At 48.3% G+C, this 22,244-nt stretch overlaps 1 protein-coding gene across 2 annotated transcripts in view; it reads left to right on the plus strand.

The window, feature by feature from the left end:
* The first annotated feature begins 321 nt into the window (after positions 1–321).
* Positions 322–22,244, plus strand: part of PMEPA1 (prostate transmembrane protein, androgen induced 1) — a 50,243-nt gene continuing 28,320 nt past the window's right edge. Inside the window, exons 1-2 of one of the 2 annotated variants that reach the window (XM_071759447.1) lie at positions 322–937; positions 16,375–16,413. In XM_071759447.1, coding sequence (XP_071615548.1) covers positions 835–937; positions 16,375–16,413 — 142 coding nt within the window. In that variant the 5' untranslated portion in view covers positions 322–834. The remainder of the gene's footprint in view (positions 938–16,374; positions 16,414–22,244) is intronic. The other variant, XM_071759448.1, reaches the window with a different exon arrangement.

Here is a 22,244-nt window from a genome sequence, read left to right on the forward strand (position 1 = left end):
GGAGCGGTGGGTGCAGGGAGCCGGGACCGGGGGTGGCGGCGGGGTAGGGGGGAGGGTGCCGGGCCCTTGATAAAACACCGGGTTCAATGGCGCTGGGGGTGGGCGAGATCCCACCCGCCCCCTGCTGCGGGACAGCCGCTCCCTGCCCCGCGGTCAGCGCCAGACCGGCGCTATCCCCAGGGACACCCGGTGCTGTCCCCAGGGACACCCGGGGCTGCGGGGACGGGACACCCGCCGGCGCGGGAGAAGGGGGGGGGGAAGGGGAAGGGGGGGGCAGTCCCCGTCTGGCGCTGACGTCACGGCGCCCGCCCGCGGCTGGCGGCGGCGCGCGGCCGCGTCCCCGTGGCCGTGAATGAGCTCGGGGGGCGGGAGCGGCGGGAGCGGGGAGTGAGGAGCGAGGAGCGGGCGGGCCGCGCTCCTCCACCGCGCTCCTCCACCGCGCTCCCACCGCGTCGCGTCCCACAGAAGTGAGGGGCTGCGGACACCGGGCCCAGCCCAGCCGCTTCCCGGGCCGGAGGGGGCGCGGAGCAGCAGCTGAGCCGAACCGTGCCGTGCCCTGCCGAGCTTAGCCAGAACCGAGCCGAGCCGAGCCGCTGCGGGGGGCGCTGCGCCGCGCCGGGTTGGGTTTTTTATTTCCAATTTTTGATCGCAGCTGCATTTCCCTCCCCCCGCTCCCCCCCCCCCCCCCCCCCCGCGCCGAGGAGGAGCCCCGGCTTTATGTGGTGCTGCCCGGAGAGCGCTCGGCGGCCGTGAAGTTCTTTGTGTCGCCGTCGCCTTTTTTTTTTTTTTTTTTTTCTTTTCTTTTTTTTCTTTTTTTTTTTTTTTTTTTTTTAAATGTATAACTTCATGGGTCTGAACAGCACGGCCGTAGCTATTCAGCCCAATGTGTCCTGCACATGCAACTGCAAAAGGTCTTTGTTCCAGAGCATGGAGATCAGTAAGTACTTGTCCTGCTGCTGCCGCGGGGCCGGCCCCGACTTCCTCGGGTGCGGGAGGGTGCGGGTGTGCAAGAGGCTCCGGCGGCCCCGCCGTGCCCCCGCCTCGGGCAGGGAAGTTTCCGCGGGGTCTCCCGGCAGCGCCGGGACCCTTGGCTGCGGTGGGCTTTCTCTGAGTATTTGGGTTTGGGGTTTTTTTCCCTATTTTACGTGCGAGCTCTTATCTCTCATCTGTTGCTGTTGGGGTGTCTGGGCGGGTGTGACACGGCGTGACAGTGAGCGACACCGGGGGCGGGCGGGTGGGTCCCGGCAGAGTGGCCCCGGGCACAGCCCCGCGGGCCCCGGGCACAGCCTTCCCGGGCTGCTTGCGGAGCGTGGCCGCTCCCGGGCTCTCCGTTCCCCGCTCTCCCTCCCAGCATCGGGTGTGTGAAATCCCAGCTCTTCCCCATCCCGGCTCCATCACTGCCCGCATCTCGCCCCTTCCCCCGCGGCGCAGCCCCCGCGATGCTCCGGCTGGTGCAGCCTCTCCTGCCCCGAGCGTTTCCCTCCTCCCGGGGGATGATGCTGGAGGGCCCGACCCTCGAGCCTCCTCCCGGGGGTCTTCCCTAACCCCGGTATAAATCGGGGTTCCTCTCCTTATTGGGGTGGGGGGAGCACTGCGCTTCGGAGACCCGAGTAGGGTTTATATGTGGGAACCTGTTCCCCCCGCCTCCAGCCCCTGGGGGCTTTTTGTCATGTAGGACTATTTGCCTTTTCTTATTAATATTTTTCAGCCCTCGCAGACTAGCAGCGAGTTCAGTGCCTGACCTAAATATCCACTACTTTTCTGTTTGCTCTGCCCCTCTTGGAAATTAAGTGCGTGGAGGTGAGAGAGAAGGAGTGTTGCTGAGGAAAGAGAAATGAGTTGTTTTCTCTGGCAATTTAAGGTGAATCGTATTTTCTGTAAAGGGAAGCTTCAAGGCATCCCAGGCAGGGTGGGTTGTCAGGATTGTGCCCTGCTTAACCCGCTGATCTGTGCTGTGAAATCTACACCCACCACAGACTAATGCAAAATGGCCCAAAATGAAAACTTGGGAAAGAGTCTTGATTTTGCATATATTCCTGGCATTGCCGTGGGGTAGGCTCGCGCTCGGTGTGTGTAGGGGAAAGTCAGCTGAGCTGTGCCTGTTTCTGCTAGCACAGGATTTGCCCCGTTACCTCCATCAGGGTTGCAGAGCAGTATTTTAGAGCCAGCATCTGTCCCTTGGTATTTTGGATGGCTTTTGTCCAGTGTCATCTGCCTTTGCCTTCTCCAGTTTCATTGTTGTTTAATTCAGGTGTCTGAGTCCTGGAGAAGGTCTGTAGGCATTTGTATACTGGGTACTGAAACGTGTTCATTCTGTATTTTAGCATAAACCATACCCTTTGTACTGTATGCACATTTAATCTTGATTTAATCTCATTCGTGTTCAGACAAAACTAAGCTGGATTTGCCTGATTTTATTAACACTACCGGTACTGAATAGACCATTATTCTTCCCTGACTTTAACAGGCCAGGCTAGATGTGCATACCAATAGCAGTGTATAAATAATGAAGATACAGTTCTTTTTTGTGTCAGCCCCACAGAACTGCAAGGATGAGAGACTTTACTTTGTGTCTGATCAAGGCTCATGGTTATGATAAAAGTTGTGGATTAAAATATCTAATGTCTTTTGAAGAAGAGCTTCTTTTCCAGTCTAACTCTTGGCATGGGGTTTTGTTGGAACAATTCAGGTTTTTAATTTAATTCCTTGACTTTTTTAGAAATAGCGTATTTTATAATTTTCCTATTTTTTTTAGCATGTGAAGGCCTGGTAACAGGCAGGTGCCAGTTAGGGACAGGGGTGTGTGGGAGGCTGGGGACAGTGGAGTACGCAGGAGGACACGTTGCCTGAATTCAGATGGGTGTTTTGGGAGTCTGGTGCCTGAGGTTTCTGAGGTCTTTCCCTGGCTTGTCCTCTGCCAACACTGCACCCATCCCCCTGTGTCAGCCACTGGGCTCTGTGGTCCTGACGCTCAGGCACCGAGTTCCCGTTTGCTCCCTGGAGCCTTGGCTCAAGCTCCCTTAATGCTGCCCTTCCTAATTTTGTTTTCAGATAGGTTTCTCTATCGCCAGTGTTATTTATTTATTTATTCCCTGCCAATGGTGGGCAGCATTAGCTCACCTCAGTGCTACAGGAGGGCTTTGGTTGCACTGCAGGGGCTGTTACCTGATCGCTTCCTCCACCTGGGTTCAGTGGAAAGGACAGAGTTGAGCCTCCCCGAGGTAAATCCATTACACATCTTTCTCCCCTCACCGACTGCTTGATTTCGTTTATCTTTCTAACACGATTTTGAGGGAACCTCAGAGCAGCAGCCACCGGGTGGTATTTTATTTTCTAGCCAAAAGTTACCACGCTGGGAACGCTTCGGGGAGGCGGCACGACTGTAAACTCTTTTTAACTGAACCCTCTCATTACGTTAACCCTACAACTGAGCCCCCAAAAATATTTCTTTGCAGGCTTTATTCCGTATGGCAGGCTGCGGCGCTGCGGTGGAAGGAAGCAGCTGGTTTCTGTGTGTGGCGCTCCCAGATTAGGATTATAAAAGGGCTTTTTGGGGGCGGGGGCGCGCGCGGAGTCTCGCCCGCCACCGCCGAGGCCCGAGTGCCAATATGCCGGGTGGTGTTAAGCAGCCAGACGTCTGCGGCAGTGGTCTCTTAATCGCCTCGGCTGGGTGAAAGAGGTCAGGGGTGATTGTGGTGGCGGAAGAGTCTGTAAATAACTAATTATTTGGCGCAGGGCAGCACGCCTGCCTCCCCGCTCCTTGCCCAGCTCAGCGCCTGCCCGCTGCCATGGGAGGGGGGGGGGTGATGCCCGTGCCAGCGCTGCTTCACACCCCCAGGGGTCTTCTCCAGGGGGTTTGGGTGCCAAGGATGAGGATGCTGCCACTGACGGCACCCGGGAGTCCCTGTGGGAGGATGATTTCAGCCGCAGGGCATGAGAGCAGGGTGGCCCTTGGCAGGGGCTTTGCTCATGCAGGAGTGTTAGCTGGAGCATTTGGGAGTTTCAGAGGTGCTGTTGGGTCTCCCCTGGGAGGTGAGGCTGTTCCCCTCGGCTGGCAGCAGCTCTCTGATGCCGATGTCTGAGCGGCATGGAGTGAGCAAACCGTGAGAGAGAGGGTTTCTGTCCAGGCAGGACTTCTAGGTTTTCACATTCTTTGGTTTAATAACAAACCAAACGCAGATGGCTCAACCAGGGATCACGTCTCCTTTCCACTTCAGACTGCTTTTTTGGCAAATAACGTTTCTTTCCTGACACTGTGTCAACGGCAGTCATGGCGTCTTCCAGGGCAGAGTGGATAATAACCATGTACTTCTTTATTCCTCCATGCAAGTTTTCCACCAGGAGGTAGGGACACAGAAGGAAGCCAGAGCTGCTACCAGCGTTGTAGCAAAGCCAGAGAGTGTTTGCACAGAGTGTGCTCAGTTCGTGGTACTTCTGTTTGACTCCAGCCCAGCCAGGGAGGTCCCCGTGTCTGGCTCCGGCCACGTCTCCATGACAAGCCTTGCTTTTTGCTGAGGTCAGCATCCCAAGGTACGACTCAGGAGGAGCAGAGCATGGATGGCTTTTGCTAACAGTAGCCTTAGGACTGTCTTTGTGTGCCCTTGGCCATCCCTGGAGACCCTGCCAGACTGCAGTCCCAGCTCTGCAGGTCCCATCTCTCACAGCCAGGGCAGCAGGAAAAATCCTAATTCCCTGAGCCCAGACAGCACAGCAGTCTTAAAATTATAGTTTATTTTGTGCCCTCAGACAGTGATTTTTATCTAATGTTTTATAATTGGTGTTCAATGGGAGAATGAAAAGACACGGGAGAAAATGGGGGGGAATAGTCCAACTTTTTTTTTCTCCTCTGGGTGGACGCTTGGATTGTGTTGTGCTGTACAGCAGGGCTGGCACACACAGCACCAGAGATGATCCTGTATACTTAGAGGTGATTAAACATCATGCAGATGTAGACATTACATAGGTAATTCTTTCTTTTCAGTCAGTTTGAGAGCATATTCAGAGGACGATGTTTGACACATTAAGGCCTGTTACCTTCTGCCGTGAAGGTATCCCTACCCCTTGAATAAGCCTTTGGATGCCTTCATTTTATTTACTTAGTATGCTTTCAGATTGTGGTTGTGAGGTGACAGGCACTGAAGAGTGTGTGGGAACATGGAACCATATTCTTTTCCTTAAAACAGGAATTCCCAAGGTATGGTCTGAGATCACTTCTGAATTTTGAGGATATTGAATTATCCAAACTGCTGCTTGCTTTGCAGATGGAGAGAAGAGTAACTTCAGATCCCTGATCTTACATATTTTTATTTGCTGTTGCTCACCAAATAACTAACATTTTTAGATTTCCTGGCCTGAGAGCTGGTAGTTGGGTAAACACAGTTTTAGAATTAATTTGTAAAACTGCATTATAAATAGATGGATATGGGAAGGCCTTTCCAAGGGAAGTACCAAAATACATGGTGTCACTAGGAGCCAGTAATTACAATCCATCTTTTTTCCTGAGTAGCTCATTGTATGGTCAAGTCTGTTGATCTTGTTTCAGGTAATAGCAACCATCAGAATTTGGTAAGCCTGATTTGCTAAAAGTGGTCAATTATTTGCAATGGTGTGTCTTGTAAAAGCTGACTACCAGTTTGCTTCCTGGAAGGAGATCCCGTGCATGGCGTGCAGTTTGTCTTATCGGATCCCTCAAGTTCTCTGGTACATGGTGCATGTTGTTGGCATGTTTCATCAAAGCAATAAAGCCTGTGAGGAGAGAGGTCCTTTGCTGCAATTAAGTGGAAACTTGGTTCACACCATGAGCACACTTCCAGACATTCATAAAGCAAAGGAATTATTAATGTTGACAGGGATGTTTTATGCGGTATTCTTCCCGTCTCTGTGACTAAATTGCTGGGTGATTATTTTATAATTATTTCGGGTGGCAGAAGGTAGGTCACTTGGGCAGATCCCAGGTGAGGAAACACATCAGAGACCCGCTCCTGCTGCGAGCAGCGCGGCTGAGTCTGGCCCCAGAGAGGAACAGGGAGAATTTCAGGACAAGGCTCCCCTGGGAGAGCAGCATCTGACCATTCATTTCTGTCCTTCAGAGCTGATTATGTGGGCTGCTGCATTGCTGCACTCTTGCTGCACTGAGCATTACAGTGGTCTCGGAGCTCCTTGAGGAGTGATGGGTGAGTGCAGGTGCAGTGGAGCGGTGTATCAGCAATGCTGGCATTTAGCACGGTGCTGCCGTGGCAGGAATAAGCTCCCAGAGCTGTTGGTACTTCGGCACTTGCAGGATGAGGCCATATACAAGCTGACAAGTTCTCAATACTTGGAAAAGTATCAGGGCAGTGTCTGTGTACAGGCATAAATGCATTAGTGGAAGTTAATTGATTTAGTAATACAAGAACGCAGTTCAAAATGAACTGGTTAATGAAATAGTTGGTAACCAGAGAAAGGAGTTGTGGGGTTTGGGTTTTATTTTTTTTTTTTTTTTTAAAAGCAGATAAATTTCCACAGTAGAAGTTTATCATCCAAATCAGAGGATTTGGGGAGCTATTGAGAGTAAAGAGAGCTTTGATGATTTGGCAAGGAATACAGCTTCTAAGGCAGCACTTTGATCTGCATTTTAAATACTTCTTTGTAATGACAGTTTCACTATTTCTTTTCTCATATTAAGTCAGTTTTGCAGAGGTATGTTTTGAGAGAAAATAGTAACTGCACACATTATTCTTGTTGGCTTCGGAGCCAGCTAGAACTTGTAGTTCATCCCAGATCTTTTGGCTACTATGGTAAATTTATGATTACACCAAAAAGGAAATCAGTAGAGATGTTATATCCTATCAAAGCTTTGCATATCTTTTGAAATATCTCCAGTATGAAACCTAAGCTTGCGTTAGCATTTTTTCTGCAGTACATTCTACAGTATTTACCGAAGCATCCACCTAATATTGCAGGTTCCTGATTTAGCTTTTTTTTTTTTTTTTTTTCCTTCTAAAGGACATGTTACTATTCAGCACATGTATCCTTTTAGTCTTGGGTTGTAATTCTAGAGTCTCAAGCTTTCTAAAGACAGCATGGTGCTGCTGTAATGGTGCTACTGGGAACGTTTTTCTTCCCCTTCTATCTACAGCACATCCTCAGATAAACTCTTGTTGGAGGGCAAAGGTTGCCCACATATTCTTGAGCTTGTTGCATTAATTTATGTAGTATGGGTAGAGTAGGAGAGAGGGTAGGAACTGGGAATTTTTATTAAGGTTTTCATTTAAATCTTGCATCTTTCCTTCTTGTAATGGGGTAGGCTTTGTTCCTCTCGGGAGATAGCAGCCTTAAGGGTGAAGACAAATAAGCAGTTTTCCCAAGCTGATTTAGAGCTGTGGTAGCTCCTGTGGTGATGTTTTTGGCCTCTCCTGAACTGTGACTCTAAACTGTACCAGGCTGGCAGCTCTCTGGTGGACCAAGTTCAGCTGGTGTGTAGAAGAGAGCACAAGTTTTGTCTGCAAGCTGGATTAACCTGTGGGTCTTGAGTTACATACAGCGGGTGGCATCACTGGAAGACCTTTGACAAGCAGCACTGTGTATACATTAGCTTACATTCTTTGCAAACTGTCAGTGACTTTGTTCAGTTGGATGTTATCCTTGTTACTCTGCATATTCTTCTGGTATAGGATGCTGATTTGGAGCATGTGAGGCTGCGTGGCCCTGAGGCTTGTGAATTCAGTGGACATGTTGAGAAGTGCTACAGGCAGTGCACTGGTGTGTATTGCAGGCTCACGTTGGCACCAACTTCTACCATCACTTTCAGATTTTCCTAACTTCACACTGCCTTTTCACTGCATACAGCAAGGGGTAGCATTGCTGAGGTCATAGTTCATACAGTATCCCCTTTTTTCTCCAAGTACTTCCAGTTTTTCATTGATGCAAAGACTAGGCCTGTGCACCACCTAGAAGAGGGTGTTCTTTTCTCTGTGTGCAGTATGAGAGTTTGTCAGGCTGTGGTGTTACATAAAGGTACCTTGCACATCTTTTGAAACTTGCCTCACAAATTGTCAGTGTTGGTAGATGTCCCCAGTGCTTTCAAATGGTTCACACATTTGTGTTCAGCGGATTCGGTCTCGCACATATCTTTAATAAAATGTCTCAGGCTGGCTCTTTTTTCACTTGCATCTTACATTCAAAAATGTGCCTGGAGAAAGGCAAGTGTTGCACATGGCACTTGTGCAACCCTTTCACGAGACCCTGCTCGTGCCTGCAGTGCTGAGGAGTTAATTGTGCCTGTGCTGGTTGGCTTGCTGGCGTGAGGTCTGTGCACCTCGGCAGGTGCAACAGGATTTCCCACATTTGTGAACTTGGCCCAAGCAACCCAGCAAAGCACAATTTAGCCTTGGAGAATGAAAGCAGATTAACCCTCAGGCTTGGAGCATACCAAGAATCAAAAGAGGTACTTGCACAAAAATCAATACTACTTTTCAAGAATGTATGCAGGACGTGGTTTGGGGATTCTTCGCCATCTCTCCATTCTGTCCAATATGTTAAGTAGCTGGTTTGTTACTCTAACCCCCTACAAATGATTGTCAGTAATAATTCTGTAAAACTATGAATCAACTCTGCATGACTTTGTGCAAATAGACTGAGTAATTTCTTTGTTCTTTTCTTCTTACTTTGTAATTGGAGTCTGTAAAAGCCCAAAGGTTTGGTCTTGTGGAAAGCATGATTCATTTATTGGTGTCTGTGCCGACTAGTTATCTTTCAGTAGTTCCAGAGTGCTGCTACAAGCCAAGAGTGATTCATACATGGCTAAGTGCACAAACAAATGGGGTCATGGCCATCTGCAGAAACTTTTCTAATCTATTTATGGTATCGGGGAAAGAAGTGGGTGTATTAAGGGTGATGGAATAGGTGTCAATTGCATTAGTGAATACAACTGATTAAGTAACACTAACCATTACTCAAAACCACATCTGCTCATTGCTGAAGATCACAACAGTAGGTCCAATTTAAATGTTAACATACGTCTGATATGAGAGATGAATTGGGTGTCTAGCTTGCCTTTTGGGGAGCTCACCATCATGACTGCCATCATAGACTCTTCTACCTTCCTTGACATTTAGCCATTAATTTGCACTGTGGGTATTTGTAGTCACAAAGTCCTGCTCCTTGCTGTTGCAGACCTCAGTCATTATATGCTTTACATGCAGAATTTTGTCTAGTGCTTAATTAACTTGCTGGTGGTGATCAGTGGTGGGGTTTCTCATTTGCACACCAAGCAGAATGGCTGTGCAACATCTTAGTAGAGACAGCGGTGGTCAGATGTGTTGGTTTTCCTTCCAAATGCATCTTCGGTGCTAGAAAATCTGAGGGAAGACAACAACCTGTATCTTACAATCCCATTTCTGTCCCATTTCACTAATTGTGAAAAATAATTTTCCCGTTTGTAGCTCTGCTAACAAAGGGCCCTGGCTGCAGCCCTGTCAGAATTGCTTTTTTCAGATTTTAGTCTTGTGCTTTGGGGAAGGCAGCTTGCTCCTGCACTGCTTGTGGTTGGAGGAGCTGCGTTCTGGGGCTGACACTTGAGCTGATTGTGAGAAGGGGGAGTTTGAGACTAGGAATAGAAAATATTAGGGTCAAGAAGCACTGCTGGGGTGTATGGCTGAGGGCAGCTGGTGGGCTCACTGCAGACTGCTTTCTGCCAGTGCCTGCCTGCTCTTCAGTCTCACACACTGCAATGACAACACACAAGTCACAACTACACAGCTGGTTTTGCATCTGACATACTTGTACCCATCAACATCTTGTGCTTGCAGAGCACGTGGTGATCTCACAGTGCTTTAGAAACATCTCATGTCTGCAGGATGGATGAGTGTTATTCTGGAGGTGAGCTTGGGGCACAGGTGGACCAGCACCGGGAGGTTTGGAAGCAGCTGTGGCCCTGTCTACCTGAGAGATTCGTTCAGTCGCTGCTCAGTTGTGTTTAATTTCAAAGGACTTGACTGGAGCACAGAGCTCATGTACTCAAATTTCTGTAAATTGAATTTAAGCATCTGCATTGGCCAAAAATATTGGAAGAACTTGGCAACATGTCGTTGTTGTCCTTTTACTGACACTTTGAATACTGTGCCCAGTTCTGCTGCACCCTCGCAGCAGGTGCTCTCATGGAGGGAGACAGGGTCCTGGCTGACACCCCAAGCATGCTGTAGAGGGGGAAGTGACCCAGACTTTCACCCACAGGACTGATGAGCCTCTCCTGATGTCTGAACAGCTTTCTTCTTCTGCCCTTGCTTTATTTAAGTCAACAGATTGTGTAAGCCACATGCTCGATTTACCTGCAGGGCAAGTGGGAAGGAAGCAGTGCCATTTGGATGAATTCCCAAAAGACATCTAACTGCTGAGCGTTAAGACTAACATTTCCAAGCCTGAGTCCCTACAACCATCCTCCTGAATTTGCTTGCTGCCTCTTCCATCTGTGTGCCAGGCACCCATGGCTTCAGCTGCTGAGGACGAGTCCCAGGGAAGCTGCTGCAGCTGCTGGCCAGCGGGTCTGCTGCAGGCTGGGCTCTGCAATGAGTGAGCTTGGAAATTCTTTCTCTTAATAGTTTGTGTTTAATGTTACGATTAATATTATTTCTTACTTTAAAAAAGCTGTTCCCCGAGCCCCCCACACCCTGCTGGCTGTACGTCCCATGGTGCTGGGGGTACCTCTGGCCATTGGAGCCATGGGATGAAACTCACAGCTCAGCAGCATAAATGACCCAGGGCTGGGCTTGTTCTCAGTGCACGCATTAGGCTTGAAACCAGGCTGGGTCTGCCTGTGCTCTTCATAAGTATTGGTGTAAGGAGAGCTGGTACCCTGGGAGTTGGAGAGCATCAGTGTACCCTGCACTGGCCTGGGCTGCCAGGGCTCGGTATCGTATCTCAGATACTTTCCTGGAAGAGCAGGTCCTGATCTTTCTGGGGTTTCTGTGATTCTTTCTACCATTATTCCACCTCACCAAGGGTAGTCTCTTGGCTTCAATAACTTAGACCAACATATACAGATTAGACTCTTTAAGCACTGAGCTCTGAAGGCACCCGGGCCTATTAGGTGCTACCTTTAGTACACTTAAGGAACAACATGATTTATGAACACTTGCTTCACACAATTCAGAGTAAAATGGTCTAAAATTGCAATAATTTCCTGTATAATAAACAGGAATTTCACTGTTACAGTTATATTACTGTAATGGGAGTTTGCTTGAATTGGAAGATGCATTTTTTCATTCTGTGTCTCCCTCTCCAGTGTGCTCAGGCACACGCAAGGTGTGTAACACTTCATGATACTGATCACTGGTGTGTAATACAATCAATGTTTTATATTTCTCTAGTGTGACTTATTTGTGGTAGTATATACAAATTACACCTTTTGCAGCTTTTGCTGTGAATGCAGGTGCTGGTTGTCCTGTTGATATGTCAGGGATGGGCTCAGAATAAGAGGGAGCAGAAGTCTCTGGCTGGGGTCCCACATGCTCTGAGGAAGGTGCAGAACAAACTATGGGGATAGAAAACGTGCTCTGTCTTGCTGATAGCTCTTAATCCTCATAATTCTCCTGGGTTTTCTTGATAAATATTTCTCAGCATCCATTGACTTGCCATCCAGGCCTGAATTGTAGGGAATAATAAGTGTAATGGGACAGCCTGGATTTAATAGCTTCACTACGAGCTGTTTATTAGTGCAGATTTTTAATTTTTTTAAAGATGACTGCATGTATTTAAGTTCAGAAAATAGCTCTTTCAAATGCAAGGGAAGCATGCCTGAGTGGGCTCAGTTCAGCTCATTTGGTTCTGCATGGAGGGAAGGATCCATCCTGCCGTGCAGCCTGTGGAGCGCCGGCTGGGCTCGAGTGGGTTAACAGCCACGTGCAGATGTTCAGGAATTTCTCTTTTGACTTGACCTTGGGGTTTTGCTGCTCTTAGATCACAAGTGCACTCCAGTCACAGCAGGTTCATGTGTTTGGAGATGCTTTTCATCCCCTCTTATTCTGTTTGCTCTGGAAGGGATCACGCTGTATCTTGCAGCCATGTGTCTTCCTTGGTTACGCTTCTAGAGATTTGCAGACCCACGTTAAGCATCTATTAAATTAAGCAAAATGGCCTTTAGAAAGCTACATTTCAAGTGGAAGAAATGCTTTATGTAACGTGGGGGTATATGAGGGGACCTAAATACAAGCTTAAATTGGCTGTTACGAAAATAGGCATAATTGGTTTTTTTGCACAGTGATTTTAGAGCTTCTGAGTTTAATGTCCTGATGAAATCCTGCATCCAGTCCACACGCAGCCAAGGAGATGGGGGTTGAGGAGCCCTAGTAATGGGACCAGTTCAAGGAACAGCATTGCCCTCATTTGTAAAATCAGACCTACCTGTGGTTTGCAGAGGCTCTGAATGATTCAAAAGGTGTCTGGAGCAGCCATTTGCCCTGCGCTTGCACTTCCCTTTCTCTGTGCAGCCCTTGACCACTGGGTGCTGGGCAGGGGAAGGGGTGATTCTTACTACAATTGTAACCACTCACAGGTGAAAAATGCAAAACTCATGCAGCTGTATCCCCATAGCCTTGAACATGCAGCTTTTGCAGTGAACTGCAGCTTTATTTTCCAATGCACTTAATTTAAATTAACTGGAAGCATTTCTGTGATCTTGGTGTGGGAGTGACTGCTTTGCTTCCCCTCTTGGGGAAGGATGGGGTGTGGTTCCCCCTGAAATTTAAGCTTCCCTGATCATGGCTGAGGCTGGGAGATGCTGTGGGGCTGTGACCCAGCTGTTCTGGGATCGGGAGCCTGAGGAAGTGGACGATACTGTGTTTTGACCTTGCATCCTCATATGAATCCAGATAGTCTTTCCTGTTTCTATATTTAAAGCCTTTCCGTTCTTCTTTCTGGGGAGATGGAGCGTTGGCTCTCTTGGGTAAGGATTGACCTGTCCTCATTTGGAAATCTGGTCCCCAAGTAGCTTTTCTCCAAAGAAAACAAGGCTCCTCTGAATCTTGCTGGCAGGAGCTGGAAGAGTAGTTTTTAAATTTGGTGTATCTTCACCCAGTTAGGACTTAGAGAGGGTTTTCATTCTAACTTACCAAAGGACTTGCAAGGATGAAAAATGATGCTTTCCTCAGAGTGTCTTAGCCAACACATGGGAGGAAAGCCTGGCACTGTGAGACAGAGTGGAAGAAGCTGAGATATGATTTGCTGCTTCTTTGAAACTATCAGTTTAATTGTCCAAACAGCATTTCAAAGAAAATCTCTGCTCTTCTCTATCTTCTTCCAGCATTATAATTCTATATAATCACTTTTCTTTCTCAAAAAGAATAGGGCGTGATATTTTTTTGCAGAAGAAGGGATAAATTCCAGATGTTGCTGGGATACACTTTTTGCCTCTATTTAATGTTTCGTGGCTTTCAGTAAATAAGCTGCAAGAGGTGGGGCTGATGTTTTTATTCCAGGACAAATCATGGACAATAAATCCCATCTGCCGATGGGGAAACATCTTTTGAGTGTGACATGGTGCAGTTAGGAGCTGATCCTGGCTTTCCTGCAGAAAGGCAGCAAAGGTTGAGGCTGACCCAAGTGCTCCTTTGGGGTGGCTACCTGTGGTCCTTTTGGGTATTTGCCTTCCCTGTCCTGCATGCCATCCTGTGTGGGGTGCCCAGTTCTGCAGGACTGTCCTGGCCCTGCTGTTGGCAAACTGGGTTTTTTTGGTGCTGGTTCTGTTGCCCAGCAAAGAGCTCTGCCCCATGGCATGAGGCCAGATCTGGGAGCTGTGTTCCAAAGGCAATCCTCTTCCTTCTTCCCAGAACAAAGCCTTGTCTTTTCAGTGCATGCAGTGCTTTCACCTGCTTTTGGAGACTTCTTGCAGAGTAATCCAAATCCATTTCCCAGCATGTGTTGCACATAGGTATTGTGGAACAAACGCAGCAGCTCCATCCCCTGTTTCATGTTTTCACCTGTTTGGACTAAGTACATCTTTGTTTTCTTGGCAGCCTATTTGGTTGCACAAACAGTGTAAGACAAAACCACTAGCAGGTGTTGGTCCAGCCAGTGTAATTACTGGTTCCTTGCTGCTGGTAGGCAGACAGTGTGAGCCACCCTTCACATGGAGTCGTCTGGCAGGACTGTGGCTGCAGAAGGGCTCTGGGCACTGATCCACAGGGAATATGTGCTGACTGCTCAGCCACTCTATCTCTTCCCTGCTGATGATTGCATTAAGAAAAAAAAAAAAGTTATGCATATATGGAAGAAGGGAGTAGAGCTGAGGTGGCTATGGTCAAGTTTAAAGCACTGACTTTAAGGGCAAATTCTCATTTCCATTTCAGAAGTTGGGAAAACGCGAGGCTAAACCAAAGGCCAATGTGAGCACGTGAGAGCCAGGCAAGAAGCATCGTCCTAAAATCCCACCTAACTTCAGAGGGTTGAGACTTGCTTCTCTTTTACATCCCAGGCCATTACCAAAATGTCTTGGATGAGACCACAAATGGCAGGGCAGGGTGCTCCTGTGTGCCCAGGGTGTCACAACTGGGGTGTGCACAGCACCAAGCACCAGCAGGGACATCACCTGTGTGGTGGAGCAGGGTGTGGGGAGAGATGTTGCTTTCCACACTTTATGAAATTTAATTAGAGAACAACTGATCTTGATCTAGCCAGCTAAAGACACTGAGTCTCTTTTCCTCAGCCTCTAACTTGCCTTTGGAATTACACACCTTTTTGGGCCTCGTAAGATTTTTTTTTTTTTGCCTCCACTTTTTGTCAGCCTCTACTTTTCTCTTGGCCCCCCATCCTTTTCTCAGCCTCCCTGCCCTTTTTGGGCTTTGTGGAGTGAGCTGGCTGTGGAGAAGTGAGGACAAGGAACAGGAGGTCACAGCTTGTCACGGCTTGTTGCTACACATTGGTTTTTGGCTCAGCAGAATTCCTCCCCTTCCCATCATGATTTATGTTGGTGCCCTCTCCATCACGGTGCTGTGCAGGAGCACAGAGACTCTCGGCTGCCTATGCAAGTGCAGCCAACACTGCACATCTGCATGGTCACCTTTTAATGCCTCCTGCTCACAAAGCATTGATTTGCAATACATCTGAACTTGTTCCTCTAAATCAGCCTGACTTAAAATCAGTGAGCTGCCTCCCAGCCTGCAGGTCTCAAGTTATTTAGCTGCTGCAGTAATTTACAGCGACTCTCTCACCCTTAATCTTTTCCTGGGGTGAGAAAGTTGCTTATCTCTGTGCTCTCAGGTGCATGGCAAGTTAACTTTTTTAAACTTGATTTGGGAGGAATGATGAGTTAATATAACCCTCTGGAACCTCCCAGCCTGCTCTTGGGCACTGGTATCTGCAGCATGGTGATGGGAGAGGAGATGGGAGGAGCGGGCGATGTGTGCGCACCTGAGGTGTCTGGTGCTGGGAGTGTCTCCTTGGCTGTTGGGTTAAAGGCCACTTTTATAAGGCAGTAGCCTCCTTTGGCATCAGAATGTGGCAGGTACTAATTAGTACCAATTAACCATTATCAGTGACAGACAGTTTTTACAGGCCTCATAAAAAAAAAAGTCCCCCCTGCAGGGCTTCTCTGGTGAAATCCCCTGCCGTGGCTCTTAGGTCATAAGGGTTGTGCCTGGGGATGCTGAGGGGGAGTCATGTCCCATCAGCCCCTCAGTTGTGCAGATAGCAAAGCATTGCTCACTGACAGGCCAGAGAGATGTCACTAATTGTCATTTATTCCAAACTGGGCATTGCATCTGGGAGTTTGTGCAAGTCATTGCTGTGGTTCTTCCTCTTCAGCACCCCACACCCTCTGCTCCTCCCTGCACTGGGGATGGGGTGTCAGGACACCCTGGGCTTTCACCAGGGCTCAGCAGCATGTGGGGCTCAGCTGTGTATGTTTGCAGAGGACATGCACATGACAAATAGCCCACCAGCACCTTGAAGTGCTCAGTGCTGCCCAGGGCCAGGACAGACTGTCTGGCACTGTTGGATGTGGCAAGGAGGTCTCTGGGGTGGGCTCAGTGATTCCAAAAACTTCACAAAGCTTTGTAAGGCTTTGGCATCTTATCAGATGGGTTGGGCTGCAAGTGCTGAAGGAGAGTGGTTCTGGGGCATGACATGGCTGGCAAAGAACAGGACCTCGTGCTGCAGCTTCTGGTGTGGGCAAAGTATGTGGAGTCCTTACCAGGAGTGGTGAGACCCAGCCAGTGGTGCTTTTGGTACTTCTGGCTGCTGCAGAGGTGGTAGGCATGGGTGGAGATGTCAGCCCAGGTTGGCTACAGGGGAGCTCTTGAGGAATGAGTCCCCAGGAGGGGAGCTGGGGTGTGTGTTGCAGCCAGTCGGAGGTGGCTCCCATCACTGACAGATGCTTTCTGTTTTTCTTTCAAATGTCTCCAGGCACTGAATGTTTAGGTCGCACCTTTCCAGGTAAACTGGGTAAGTGAAGTATTTCAAGAGTTGCCAAATCTAATTATGAAGGCTGATTGCATGATTGTAGCTGCTGTACTATAAACACCCCAGTTACTTGCTTGACGAAACGGGTGGTACGTTGCCTTCCCCTAGGAGCAGCAGGTACCTGCTTTGGGGGGTGCAAGGGGGGGGGATGCAGCCATGATTGTGCAAACCTGGTAATTTTTGTCTGTCGATAGCTGGCTGCACTTTGGTAATCATGGATGGGATTTTTTTCTTCTGCTGTTCGATGTGGAAAAGTTTTCAAAAGCTGAATGTCATTTTAAGCACGAGTACTCTTCCATTTGCTGTTACTCTGGTGAACTAATGAGCAGCTTTACCTTGAGGGAGAAAAAGCTTCCACTGTATCTTGGGAAAGTAGTGTGACAACCTGAATCTCTGTAAGTCATGGCATGTCAGACTTCTGTTGAGTGTGGCAGGAGCTGCCCTTGTTTGGGACAGACAAAACCAGGTGTCGGGAGCCCTGTTGAACCAGGCTGCTGGATTTGAGCTGAACTTGTTTGCAAAAGACACTTGCTGATTAAAAAAGACATTGTTCTAACATTTATGGGGTATCTCAGTTTAGAACTGAGTTTATGAGACTGCCACAGAAGTAAGGCATCTTTGCCCAAACATGGTGTCCCAAGCCTGCTTGGGAAGGACTGAATAAATAAAGTGCTAGCAGTTGATGAATAGGTGATTTTAGTGAAGGGCTAATCAATTGTTATAGAGCTTGGAGATTCAATAGTGCTTATGACCTTGGCTTGTAACATGCTCAGGTGTTTAACATGCTTATAATACCTGCAAATCATTCATTTGGCTTTCATCAAGCATCTAATAGTAAAAGTCATAATCTAAAATTACACCAAAAAAATTATTTCAGTTGTTTTATGTCAAGCCTGATGGCACAATCTAGTTTCACATCAAAACAGTCCTTGCTTATGCAAAAAAAGCTGGAAGACAGCACTGGTCCCACCAGTGGTGTGATCATTACTGTGGTACAAACATCAGGCAGGGGAGCAGCAGGAGCCTGAGAGCAGCCAGGCAGACACAGTGCTGGGACACTCACCCGACTCCATAGGGAAACTGCCTGCAGCAATCAATGATTTACTGATATTTAGATTAATGCTTTAAATGACAGATTTCAGCAGATCCTCCGGGCAGGAACCCCAGTAGCTCTGAGTGTCTTCACTCGAGCAAAAGGTATTGGTTGTTGCTCGACTGTTGTAAAACTTGCACACGTTTTCTTGTCCTGTGATTTCAGAAAGTGTGTGAGCAGGGATGTGTTCTGGCTGTGCTGCTCTGCCTGCTTTCCCTGGTTGTCCCTGTCCCATTTTGTGTGTGTTTGTGCCTCAGGGAGGGAGGCAAAGATGCAAGTGAAAACATGTGGTTTTCTCATAATATGGATAACAGAAAATTAAATAATTTTTTTGTTGTTGTAAAGCTGTTCCCTGCAGTCTCCAGTAGCCTGCTGCTTTGCTGCACTCTTGTACTCTTTGGGGTTTTTTTAATCTTACTGGATGGATACTTTCTCAATGCTGCTGCTGGCTTAATTGTGCTCCCAGCAAGGAGCTGTGTTTGCAGACACTGAGGCATGCCCAGAAACTCTCCCTGGGCTTCTGAAAGCTGCTGTCTGCCAGACATGGCTGCCTCTACTGGGTGGCTTTTTTGCGTCGCCTTTGTTGTCTGGGCCCTTGTCTGCAGCTACAGCCTGAGCCACTTTTTCCAGACATGGCCACCTCCAACACCTGCTTCCTCCCATCCTCCCCACAGGGAGCAGACAGGGGTGCTGCAATTCCTGTTGGGTTTTGTGTCAGCTCTTCAACTTCTCACAGAAGGTGTCTGGGCACCGGTATGGGGGGTGAAGAGGAGATGCCCTCATCAACGAGCTTCTCATCTGATTTAGGAGAAGAGGTAGTCCTTGAGCTCTCCAAAATCCAAGGGCAGGGTGGAGGGTTTACACAGAACAAAATTCACGAGGCAAAATACATAATGAGATAAAAAAATGCATGGTCTGCTGCTTTCTCAGAGGTTTGTGTGAATTCCAAACCTCCTGTTTCCCAGAAGCAGGGTCACGTTCTGTATTTGCTGCAGTGCTCCCCTGTGAAAATGCCCACATGCATCGTTCTTTATTTTATTGTTGGGGGTTTGGGCATTTTGTTATATTAGTCTAAATGGGTTTGTTTCCATAGCTGCATACTGCTGATAAAATCCCAGTGTAGGATCTCTCAGTCTCCTCGTGCGTTTGTACCAAAAATAAATCACATGCAGTTGTCAGAAGATGAGCTGCTGCCATGGCAGGTGCTGGGCTGCAAGAAAGTTTGGGCCGGACCTCTCTGAGACTGCAGGTGTGTGATATCTCACCCTGGTGCCAACATGTCAGGTTCTGCTCCAGCTTCTGGCTCTGCAGGCAACTGGGTGGCCTCAGGACCTGGAGCCACTGGGGAAGGAGTTGCTGCAGGAAGGATGGTGTTTTGGAGATGGGGTAGGAAGTGATGGAGGTAAAGGGAAAACTCCCTGTCCCTCATCTTTTTTCAGGTAGAGTGTGTTTGTGAAGGATTGGCACTAGGTGGCTATCATGATAATAAAACTCCTCTCTTTTTCTGAATTCAGTGTATTCACCATCAGCTGCTATTATTTCACCTCTCATCAGAAGAGGATGGGCCTTGAGTGGCTATATAAACTATCTCAGCTGGTGAGGATGTTTTTGCTTGGCTCCAGGTGTAGCTTCCAAGGTCCAATGTAGGGGTGGCAGAAGGATAGAGGTTTCCCTGCAGCTGGCTGAGGTAGCTGCTGGTTGTGTCAGGGGTTGCAGGTCCCAAGTGTTGGGGTGCTCCTTGGCTGGTTGAGTCCTGATGATGGTTGGTGCAGTCCCACCACCTCTGTACTTGTGGGTTCCTCTGATTTCACCTGCTGGGTTGGAGCACATCTTCTGGCAGAAAATCTGGTTTCTGAGAGGTACTTGTTTTTCCTTTGGGAAGAGGGATACTAATAATTTTTGTTTTGTCCAAGGTTCTGATATGCAGGTTGGCAGGTTTTGGTGTGGGACCAGCCCCACTGTCTGCTGATACACTCAGGGCAGGTGCCACTGCCTGTGGTGGCACAGCTAAGGGCACATCTGGGGTGTGGGAGCACCCTAAAAAAACACTTGTTCTAAGGGGTCATGGGGATGGCTGTCCAGGAGCACTTTCCCCTGCTGCTCTGCCAGGGCTGTCCTTAACCCCTGGCTGCTCTCTCTTCTCTAATGCATCTTTTTAAGCACTGGGTAATAGTGTTTCTTCCTGGCAGAGATGAAAGAGGCCTTTTAATAGGTCATTGGTTTTCTCTTCATGCATTTCCCTGGCAGTAACCTGCCATTAGCTCTAGTGTTTATTTAGGGTGTTTGCATTTTTATACATGGGGACCTGCAGTGCTGGGAAGCCAAGAGGCTTGTCCAGGGTCCCACGAGCTCTGTGTGGTAGAGCTGGGTCTCCACTTCAGCTTTTCTGAATGCTGATCTCTAAGCTTGGCAGAGAGGGAACATCTTGGTTTGTCCCCTTTTAACTGAGACAGATGGGGAAAGCAGAAAATCAAGGCTCTGTGGAAGGAAGCTTTTTCTTTTTTTTTTCTCTTTCCTGTAGGTGATCTGCATGGAGCAGTTGCAGGATGGTTGTGTTTTGGAGTGTGAGGATGGTGCGAGGGAAGCACAGGGAAACCATGGGCTGGTCGGGCTGGAAATCCAATGAACCCCTTCATCTCCACTAGAATCCAGCTGTGCTGGGGACTGAGAGCTGCTCCGAAAGCTGCACCAGCAAGGAAGGGTGGGCTGTGCATGGCCTCTCTCCCTCCCTCCATCACCTGGTGTGTTTTGGGGGTGATGCCTGCTGCTGGCCACAGCTGGGGGCTGCCTGGCTGCTGGGGTCCCGCAGTGCCTCTGTGCCTGCCTTGTCTGAGGCAGCCCTTGTGCCAGCAGCACAATGCTCCCCTTCACTCCCCGTCAGACTGGAGGTCTAGACGCTCTCCCTGCCTTTTGTTACCAGGGTCACAGGTTAAGGAGCGTTCCCAGATCCTTTTCCCATCCGCTGGGCAGGAATCCTTCCCAGAATCACACTTGTTCCGCTCAGGATGGCAGCGGGGTCCCCTCCGGAGGGACTCACCCCGCTACCCAAACACACTTAGATTTTAAATTATTTGTGGCAGCTCCCAAAAAGAAATGTGCTTTTGAAATGCAGCCGGGATCACCCCCACTCCAGTTCTCCCAGGCACAGATGCTCAGCTGACACCAGCTAAATAGAAACCTTTTAGCCCTTGCCAGTAAGTCTGGAGCAAACTGCCAAAAAGCATCGAGGACCAAGATACAAAACGAAGTCAGGCCTGAGCAAAGTACTTACAAATGAGGGATGGAACTGATGAGCTCTGTCTCTTGATTTTTAGCACGAGATGCTTCAGTCTCGGGGTTTTGTGAAAATACAATGGTGGAATTTTGAAGGTTTTCAGCAGATACAAAGCAAGTAGGTCCCCTAGCAACAAAGGAAGGGTTGTTGTTTTCTTTTCCCTTTAATGCAGAATTTTTTGCCATGAAGCATTTGTGAAATTCTTTCATCCTTTAAATCAAAGATCAATTTTGTCAAAGGAGATATTTTTAATGGCTTTTTTTACATATTCACGGATGGGACTTGAACCCTTGATGTGCATCTGCTTGTTCCCCCTGCCCCAGCCCACCCTGGCTGACTGAGTGGTCTGGTAGCTTCAGCCTTTGCCTGGCCTGGCAGGTGGAAGGTAAGGGGGAGGGAATGGTTTGATAAATAAATTGATAGCAAGGGTTTCTTTGATAGCAAGTTTCTTTTTTTCTTCTTTTTTTTTCCTTCCTGGCAAGAAGACATTTTAAAAAAAGGCAGGATAATACTTTTTATTATTGAATTAAAATCTGTTAAATAGTAACAGTGAGCCAAAAAATGAAATTACTATTAGGCAGTACTCTTGGTGAAGGGGAATGCTCCTGGGTCTGGCTCACTTCTACATTGTGTGTGTATGTGCATTATGTGTGAAGAATGAGTGTATGAAGCTCAAGAAGAGGTTTTAAATAGAAATAACACTGGCAGCTCTTTCTCCATGAATCCAAGGCTATTATGTGTCTGGCTCTTGCCAACATGAATTGCAGAGGAAGTTCATGTAAACTCCATGGTTGATTTGACAGCTGCACAGCCGTGGCGGGTTTGAAGCTTGGATGCTGCTGAGCAGAAATGATGACATTTTTCTATGTCTGGTGATTTACCTTCTTGCAGAGAGTGAGAGGGGACTGAGGGACCCTGTTTCCCACCCCAATCCTGGCACCTTCACAAGAAGTTGGGCAGTGGTGTCATTGCCTTCAGCCCCACTGGCGTTTGGTGCTTCCACATCTTACTGAGGGGTTGTGATTCCAGAGTGGCTGAAAACCATGGCAACAGAGAAGTGGGGTGACTGCAGCTGAGCATTCATCAGAGACCCTGTTTTATCCTTAGGGCAAAACCTGAGAGTTAATTTCTTCCCTAAAGCTTTATCTGTGGTCTTGGTTACTTCCACTCTCAGTTGAGGGCCATGAAGCTGATCAGAGGTCTGGAGCATGAAGAAAAGCTGAGAGAGTTGGAGTTGTTCAGCCTGGGGAAAAGAAGGCTTTGGGGAGACTTCAGAGCACCTTCTAGTACCTGAAGGGTCTGAAGGAAAACTGAAGAGGGACTTTTTGCAAGGGCATGGAGTGATGGGGTGAGGGAGGACGGTTTCAAGCTGGAAGAGGGTAGATTTAGGTTAGACATTAGGAAGAAATTCTTTTACTGTGAGGATGGTAAGACACTGGAACAGGT

This window comes from Heliangelus exortis, chromosome 16, assembly GCF_036169615.1.
Source record: "Heliangelus exortis chromosome 16, bHelExo1.hap1, whole genome shotgun sequence".
NCBI lineage: Eukaryota > Metazoa > Chordata > Aves > Apodiformes > Trochilidae > Heliangelus > Heliangelus exortis.